This window comes from Scomber scombrus, chromosome 8 (assembly GCF_963691925.1).
Source record: "Scomber scombrus chromosome 8, fScoSco1.1, whole genome shotgun sequence".
NCBI lineage: Eukaryota > Metazoa > Chordata > Actinopteri > Scombriformes > Scombridae > Scomber > Scomber scombrus.
The window spans coordinates 30,629,247-30,638,754 of record NC_084977.1 but is presented as its reverse complement, the minus strand read 5'-3'; the positions used below and the strand labels follow the sequence as shown (position 1 = coordinate 30,638,754).

Here is a 9,508-nt window from a genome sequence, read left to right as displayed (position 1 = left end):
AGTAATAAATATGGGAGTAAGAGTAGTAGTTATAGCCTTAATTACACATGCATTTATTTATTTAATATATAAGAATCAACAGGTAAACAAAAATCCACAGAGAGAGTAAAAATATAAATTTTAAATACACAGAAAAAGAAGATAAATGTGTGTGATCAATGTTTCCTTGTAGTGAGTTTAGACATTAATGCTGCACATATTCTACCTTTCAATAATAATCTACTCCATGTTAAGTTAACTCTTCATTTTTAACCCTCCATAAAAATCAAGCCGATCTGGGCTTTTCAAACCCTAAAAAAAACACCTCTGAGAGTCAGTATACAGACTCAATGACATCACATCAAACATGCAGACACACTATGACGGCTTATTAATGCTCAATGTGTTGCCGTTTGTTTGGCTTCATCAGGCTCCAACATGAATATGCAGTTTTCCTGATGAAGTCTATTTTACTGTTACTGAGACACCGATGAATAATAAGAATAAAACCACTCTTACATCACCTCCTCTCTCTCTCTCTTACTCTCTCTCTCTGTCTCTCTCTAACTCTCTCTCTCTATATCTCTCTCTCTCTAACTCTCTCTCTCTCTATCTCTCTCTTTCTCTAAATAAAACCACTCTCACATCTCTGCTCTCTCTCTCTATCTCTCTCTCTCTCGCTCTCTCTCTCTCTCTCTCTCTCTCTCTCTCTGTCTGTCTCTCTCTCTCTCTCTCTCTCTCTCTCTCTCTGTCTCTCTCTCTCTCTCTCTCTCTCTCTCTCTCTCTCTAACTCTCTCTCTCTCTCTCTCCCTCTCTCCCTCTCTCCCTGTGTGTGAATGCATCCACATGTATACACATGAGCACAGATGTTCTGAGAGTTTCTCAGAAGAGACGTAACGCTGGTGCTCTTCATTAGGATTCAATGGGCCACAGTAAAACCCATCTGCCTGTTAATGACATGAGGGGCTTGAGACGCTCCTCCTATGAAGAGGGGGACATGACGATCACATGTGAATACTTATACAACAAGCTAATATACTGCTAATATACTGCTGTAGGTCAAAGGTGAGCTGTGGGAATTCAGGAGCTGCATACTTTTCTTTTTTTCTACTCGCATGCAAGAAGCAGATTCATTCTTTAGAGGTGCATATGAGTGATTTAATCCTTACATACTGTTAATATTCAGACTCATATTTAGTCTTTACACCAATTCACATTCATACAATCATTAATGAATGCTTACGTTGAGTGAAAAGTGACTTATTACAGGGTTATTTTGCTCCAAACTATCTGTGAGGAGCATGTATGTACACAGCAAAAGTTAAATAATCCCACCAGCTGTTGAGATATATATATATATATATCTATATATATATATATATATATATATATATATATATATATATCTGCCGTATGAGTCCTGGAAAGATACTCACTGCCTTTGTGTCTTAACCTTCGTGTCGTCCTCCCGGGTAAAATTGACCCCGTCTGTTTTGACTGTTCCTTCTTTCCTCCCTTCCTTCCTTCCGTCTGTACTTCCTCCATCGAACTTTCTTCCCCTCCTTCTTTCCTTCCTCCCTTCCTTCTTTCCTCCCTTCTTCTCTCTTTCTTTCTTCTGTCCTTATTTCCTTCCTTCCTCTTTTCCTTCCTCCCTCCTTTCCTTCCTTCTTCTTTCCTTCCTCCCTAACTCTTTCCTTTTTCCTCCCTTCCTTCTTTCCTCCCTCCTTTCCTTCCTTCTTCCTCCCTCCCTTTCCTCTTTCCCTCCTTCCTTCCTTCCTTCTTCCTCCCTTCCTCCCACCTTTCCTTCCTTTTTCCTTCCTCCCTTCCTCCTTTCCTTCCTTCTTCCTCCCTCCCTCCCTCCCTTCCTTCCTTCCTTCCTTCCTTCTTTCCTCCCTCCCTCCTTCTGTCTTTCTTTCCTCTGTCCTTCCTTCCTCCCACCTTTCCTTCCTTCTTCCTCCATCCTTTCCTTCCTTCTTCCTTCCTTCCTTCCTTCCTCCCTCCCTCCCTCCCTCCTTCCTTTTCCTCCCTCCCTCCTCCCTTCCCTCCCTCCTTTCCTTCTTCCTTCCTTCCTTCCTTCCTTCCTCCCTTCCTCCTTTCCTTCCTTCTTTCTCTCTTCCTTCCTTCCTCCCTCCTTTCCTTCCTCCCTCCTTCCTTTCCTTCCTTCTTCCTCCCTTCCTTCCTTGACTCGAGGACAACAGGACTGTTCACCATATTCATCATCATCATCATCGCTGCAAATTTACCAAGACGGTTTTTAGATGTTATGGTTTTTATTAGCTCAGCACTTGACCCAGCTGCCTCGGAGTCTCCCTGCAGCTTTCTGTCCAGTATCAGCTTGTGTTGCAGCTGACAGTGAAACATCACCGCTAGGCTAAAATATTCCCTCCTCTAATATCTGTCACTATCACATGACTGCTTCCCACATTATTCACTGAGCACTTTGCTTTAGAAAGACAGAGTTTTTTTTAGCTCTGAACTTCCACATCGAAGCATTCCTTTGCTTGTTTAGGGCCCCCGACTACTGACATTCCTTAAACTTCTTCAGTCCAGTTTCTCTTGGGAGAAATATGTGAAAGTATCCATTAAGAAACGACTCTAGTCTTAGGCTATACTTAATCCTTACATAATGTTCAGGGTCAGATTTCACCCATTTTTACACTTAGGAGCTGCAAAACATCCCATACACATTTTCATTAGCTGGACTTTTTCCTAATGTGACACAGAATATACAGAGATGGAAATAAAATGCATATTGTTTTATGTTTTTGCATGCATCAAAAATCACCATTCAAACATGTTGTATTCTTCATATTCTATAAAATGTCCTACTGGACTATAAAACAGTGATTAGGGAGGATTAATCCAATATGTATTAATGAGTGATTGGGGAATTTATGAATGTCAATTGGTGTGGAGATAAATTATGAGTCAGAATATGAACATACGTAAGGGTTAATCCTTATCCAGGAAATCAGCATCTTCATATTTTTGTCTGCTGACTACTGAAAACAGGATTTTGAAGTTCTGCAGTGTTAAATTCTTGTTTTGAGGCTTTGGTAACTTGCCTATAAACAGACCGGCACATGTTACCTTATATGGCACTTTTAAGGGTGTTGATTATACTAATGATCAGATATTAATAACATTCACCTCATCATTATCAGGTGACAATGATCAGGCTGAAACAAGCTTTTCAAGGCAAGTTCGGGCAGTCAAGAAAGTTTGTTGAATCCGACTTGAACAAGTAAACCTCACAGGAAAAAAAAGTGAGAGAGTTTTAGGGTAACTACATGAAAATGTTCTCAGTGTTATGTGTTCCTCCTGCTTTTCATATCTGCAGGTGAAAAATAGTGTTTTTGCCACAGTAAACAACACTTTGTTAAAGTGGTTCAGTCCTTTGGGATGCTCTGATTCAGATGATGTACTTTTACATGCACACATAAATGTTGCACCTGATGCACCTCTGCTTTCCATACAGGTGCGTTCATTTTAATGGCTCACAGCTAAACTATTTGGTGTGAAACTGGTGATTCAACATGACCGAGGTAGGTTGTTGGACAAATATCAGTCAGTGACAATAAGAGATGGAAAGATGAGCAATTCAAAAATATCTTTAAAAATAGTTTTATAAGCAGCATCAGGTTTGTTAAAATGAACATTTAGTATTTTTGTTGGTTTTATATCATTTGAAATGACATTTGCACCATTTTTTAACCAAAAGTAAGACTGAACGCTCCTGAAAATGTCAAATGGTGTAACCACAAAAGAATGATGAATACTAAATATTTTATCCACTTATCATTTAAACAATTACTTTTCATTTTAAAACATCCAATTTGTTTTTTTGTTTTTTGTGGAGTAGCCCACATTTAAATTTTAATGCATTTTGTCAATACTGAGCAGGACACATCATAAAAACAACCATTTTATTCTGAATAACCTTTGACAAATGTTGTAAAATGTGTTAAAAACATAGTGTTGCATTGCAAAAGTAGATTATATGTATTCCATGTTTTAGTTCACATTTATTTTCCTGTATTTAATCAGATTTTTATGAAAGAATACTGGTTACACCAATTGACACTGGGTTGTAAATCCAGTTTATTAGTCAAAATGCAAATTACAATCTATTCTAATGTGTTAGAAACTGGTCGTAAAACCTTTAATAGTGCATTTAGAAAGCTAGTTAAAAAGTTATAAATGGCAGCTGAGAAATAGAAGCTCCATCATTTCTTCAACCTCAACGCTGACTCAACCCTGGTCATATAAGACTTTGTTCACTTGTCAAAAGGTAACTGAACCAGGAGAAGCCTCTACATGATGAATTTAAATGAGGTAAATGTGCAGCCATGTTCTCCCACCATGGCCTCCAGTTAGAGCTCACTCACCGAGCTCCATGACAGCCGTGACGCATTCGAGGTCACAAGGTTTTTTCTGCATGAATGTGTTTACAGGAAGGATGATGAAAAGTTTACAGAGAAATAAAAAAGAACTCAGTTGAACGGTGTGAATATGCCTGCCTGTCCGGCTCCTCTGCACAGCTGAGGAGGAGTGTGGGGGTTTGAGTCGTGGGTGGTTTTACCGATATCTGGTTGCATTAGCCTCAGTATAACGCGGTGTGCGGAGCCTGCAGGCCTTCATCCGCTGCATCAGTGGGTGAATGGTTGGATGTGAATGGAGAGGTGAAGGCCGAGGCTCCGGGGAGGAGTGCTAGCGTTCATATCGCCGTGCTTAACAAGCCGCGCCAATTCCTTCCTCAAGCTCTTGGCTCCTACTGTGAACTCTTTGATTTTCCAATTCATTATTTTCTCCGTGCACGACGCAGCAATCGTGTTGGAGAAGCTGGATCTCACCACACATCTACAACACAGCACAGCATTTGACTTATATCGCTGTCTAACTAACACTGAGTTATGAGGTCATCGTCAGCAACCTCCGCCTCCTGATCCCCGCTCGCAAAGTACACGCTAAAAAACTTTCACTCAGAAGAGGTTTTTTTTAATTCTTCTTCTTTTTCTCTCTGCTTCTGTGCGGTCTTTCGTTCTCAGTGCTAGTTGAAATCAGTCATTTCTTCATGCAGCATCCCACGTAGAGTAAGCTGTACGTGCTCTCTGCTGCTGCTGTGGAAAATAATTAAGGAACACTAACTGGAACATAATGAAAGTCTGGACTTTATTCATCCAGTGTGTTTATGCATTTCATCAGAGTTACTACTACACACATTTGGGTAACCAAATTATCTTGCCTATGAAAAGCACTTTACTTATCTCTGTGAAAAGCGCTATATAAATATGTTTTACTTACATTCTATTAATATTGTAGTAAGGGTAAGGGTCAACTTTATTGATCCCTGTATAGGGGGAAATTCAAAAGCAATAAATCAATCTCTAATATAATCTGCAATGTTCCTGGGATTAAACAGTAGGGACGGCCTCAGTCTGTACAACAGTAGATATAAGTATTGTGTATAATCTCTGTACTGTGTTGGGTCTTTGCACTTATACCAATATTAGTCTCTCATACTGAGTTTTTGGACATTATAAGCAATGCAGTAGGTTGCTGTGTAGTATAATATACTGTTTAGTGTCTGCCATGTGACGACTATTATCCACTGATTGTTTTTATTAATGTTTGTTAAATGCAAACCAATATCTCTCTGGAATAATACCTTTAAACAATACCTATAGTGATATTTGTAAGTTAATATGTTGAGAAGATATATTTTATTATCATGTAACATATACACAAACATTTTAGAGAATGTTTCCTTTAATAAATCTGTTAAATGATTGAAGTAATCCTTATTAATGGTTAATTATAGCTGTGTATATTCTAGGCAGATATTAAAATGGAATAAATGCACTACCTTCCTCCAAAATAACTACAATAATAATATATTTTTTATCCTTCACCGCCTCTTCTTCCTATCCTGTAAACTCCCCTCTGCTTCTGTTAGTGACAACCTGCAGATCTTTTCCTGTTCGTCCGTCTCCCAGATGCCCAGAAACACATTTTTCTAGCATCTCAACTACATATTAATCTGTCTCGTCAGCCATTTGACGCTACATGAGAGAATCTAAGTGTATTTGTTGCTTTCTTTAGACCAGGCAGCTGCATGAGACAGGGGTTTGGAGAAGGTGGGGGTCATGTAAACTGTCGGCACAGCGCTGCTCCGCTACAGCGAAGTTCAGACACAGAGAGAGAACGAGTCCGCATGATCTGAATAGAGTGCGTCAAGTATTCATCAACCACTCAGTGAAAGCATAACAGCGGTCTTAACGGATCTCTAAATATAACCTGGTCACTTTACTGAGCTGTAAACTGAAAGATGGATTAATTGAGTGCTAATTCATTGTGACGTTAAAGTTCAATCTGCCTGTTTTTTGGCGTAAGTGTTTAAAACCAAATATTGACTGACAACATCAAAGAAGGGAACACAGGCAAGAGGATCAAATAAAGTATCAGTGTGACTGTCGGCAGCATTATAAATCTTTTCTCTACACTACAATACATTCCCTAATTTAGTTGTAGCATAACCAAAATTCAAAGCGTTGTTATAGCGTCCCTCATGTTCGTTATAATCTCTAAAATGATTATAATCTCAATTAAAGCAGAGAGCAGCTCCCCCAACCCGCCCCAAAACAGTTGAAATTCAGCGCAACGCCACACCTGTCAGGTATAACCGAGGCGGAAGATTTTTCTAACTTTTCATCTCCAAGGTCTTAAGATGACACTGAGTGAATTTGAAGTCGGTCTGACGAAATCTCTAGGAAGGGGGTTTGTTTATATACGAGGCATACGAGGTGGAAATCGTGAAAATGCCGACAAAATCGAAAATTCTAATGAAAATGGCTGACTTCTGATTGGAGTTAGAATAGAGGTCCAAGAGACTTTCTTGTGCGTTTTGTCATGATACATATGCATACCGAAATTCGTTTGTCTACGTCAATCTGGAGCGAGGGGCTATATTTTTTAAAATTCGCCTGTGTCGCTGTAGAGCCATTTTGCAAAGCTCATTTTTGGGAACCATAAAATATCCGATTATTCACCGGGTCTGGCAGGTGTGCAAATTTTCATGAGTTTTTGTGCACATTAGCCTGTCAAAAATGGGTTTGTTTTGGAAGAAGAAGAAGAAGAAGAAGAAGAAGAAGAAGAAGAAGAAGAAGAAGAGAAGAAGAAGAAGAAGAAGAAGAAAAAGAAGAAGAACAGGGCCTTCACACTGTTTACTGCTGGGGCCTTAATTAAGATAATGTGCATCTTTTAAATTATACATTCATTTTCATTTTGTCTGATGGCCCCCCGATGGTTGGTTAAAACCGCTTTGCTTTCTAAATGTTTCCCACTTACTGCGTGCTGAAGATGAGTTGAAGTGATTTACCTTGATTATCAGCAAACAGCTGCGAGACATTAGCACACGAGACGCTGACCACCTCTCCCACCTCGGCACGGTACCAGCAGAGCATCTCATCCCACAGCGTCGGACAACCTGAGACAGGAAGAAAAACATTCATCACGTGTTTATCAGCTGGAGGGAAAGCTTCACAGTGCGAGTAGTACGACAAACTGTATGAGGGTATATAGCGAACTGTGAGGCTATAAATGTATAAAGCTGTAAAGTATCATGTGAGGAAAGATGGATAGTCAGGGTATAATTCAGTATGAGGAGTCAAATTATGGAAATCTCTGAGGAAAAATGTACAGAGATACACAAATTGGACAATATGAACTTAATGAATGATGTTAATATTCAGCAGACACTGATAGTGTATCTGTTGAAAGCTTTGGCAGATCATTTATGTTGTTGTATGTTATTTGTTTTGATAAATAATAATAATTGACCCCGTCTGTTTTGACTGTTCCTTCTTTCCTCCCTTACTTCCTTCCGTCTGTCCTTCCTTCCTCCCTTTTTCCTCCTTTCCTTCCTTCCTCCTTTCCTTCCTTCCTCACCCCCTCCTTTCCCTATTTCCTTCCTTCCTCCTTTCATTCCTTCCTTCCTTCCTTCCTTCCTCCCTTCCTTCCTTTTTCCTCCTTTCCTTCCTTCCTCCTTTCCTTCCTTCCTTCTTCCTCCCTTCCTTCCTTCCTTCCTCACCCCCTCCTTTCCTTCCTCCTTTACTTTCCTTCCTCCCTCCTTTCATTCCTTCTTCCTCCCTTCCTTCCTTCTTTCCCTCCTTTCCTTCTTCCTCCCTTCCTTCCTTCCTTTCCTTTTTCTTCCCTCCTTCCTTCCCTCTTTCCTTCCTCCCTCCTTTCCTCCTTCTTTCTCCCATCCTTCCTTGACTCAAGGACAACACGAGGGTTAAAAATATCACCATCTCGTTAGGCTAAAACCTTTTTTACGTTCCAGCTGAAGTCAGGCAACAATCACATAATCATCTCCTTATTTTAAAATAATGTAAACTGCAATATTTCTGATAATGCATTGTTCATATCTCCTTCATTATTAACAGGAAGGAAACAGTAAGCAACTACTTTTACTTGTTTTTGTCTCAGCGGCTGGATGAGTGTGTTGGTGTCTGTATTTGATTGACAGCAGCTAGCAGCAGAATGAGAGACCTATTCATCCATCCATCCATCCATCCATCCATCCATCCATCCTCTCATTCTGCAGCTTATCCACGGCCGGGACATGGTGGCATTAAGCCGAGCAATGAAACCCAAACATCCTTCTCCCCAGCAGCGCTCATCAGCTCCTCCTGGGTGATCCCGAGGCGTTCCCAGGTCAGGAGAGATATACTGTATTATCCCTCCAGCATGCTCTGGGTCTGCCTTGGGGGTCTCCTCCCAGTCGGACGTGCCTGGAACATCTCTAAAGGGAGGCGACCAGGAGGCATCCTCACCAGATGCCCAAACTACCTCCGCTGACTCCTTTCGATACGAAGGAGCAGCAGCTCTACTCCTAGTCTCGCCTGGACCTTGTCTCTAAGGCTGAGCCCAGACACTCTCTGGAGGAAACTCATTCTATAAGAATGAGAATGAGAGACAAAGTAAACAAACTGGTTGCGCAACACATCGTCATGGACAGACAGTTGTTAGCAGTGGTATTAAAGAGGAAGGCCCAAATCAGCATCTAACAGGTCCAAATCATAGACTGTATATAAAATGGACGTAACAGCCGTGACGTCACCCATTGGTTTGTGTACTGCTGCTCGGAAGCCAATAATTTCGGATCTGAGCAGCGCCATCTGGAAAATTTCCGGTGCATGCTGGGAAAAATAAAAACAGGGATTCTACTTATATGGGCATCAGGAGGAGCAAGAGGCGCCCTCCTGAACCTGTGAACCAATCAACCTGTCAATCACGACATAGCCATGCCCTAATGCATACCCTGCTTTATCGTCACATATAAAATCACAAATGAACATCATACTGCATTGAAGAAGGCTTTAAACTAGCGATTGAGACCATAAACACAGTTTGAAAATGTTTACTTTCAAGTGAGAAGTTGGTGAATTCTCCATTGACTTGTATAGAGACGGAAGTCCTTTTGACACCAAAACGGTCGCCCCCTGGTGGCCTTTTGATAAAATGCAGT

General features: G+C 40.6%; 1 protein-coding gene across 1 annotated transcript in view; it reads right to left on the bottom strand.

The window, feature by feature from the left end:
* ghrhrb (growth hormone releasing hormone receptor b) overlaps window positions 1-9,508 on the bottom strand; it is a 57,986-nt gene that overhangs the window by 11,603 nt on the left and 36,875 nt on the right. Inside the window, exon 3 of the mRNA XM_062424864.1 lies at window positions 7,358-7,465. Coding sequence (XP_062280848.1) covers window positions 7,358-7,465 — 108 coding nt within the window. The remainder of the gene's footprint in view (window positions 1-7,357; window positions 7,466-9,508) is intronic.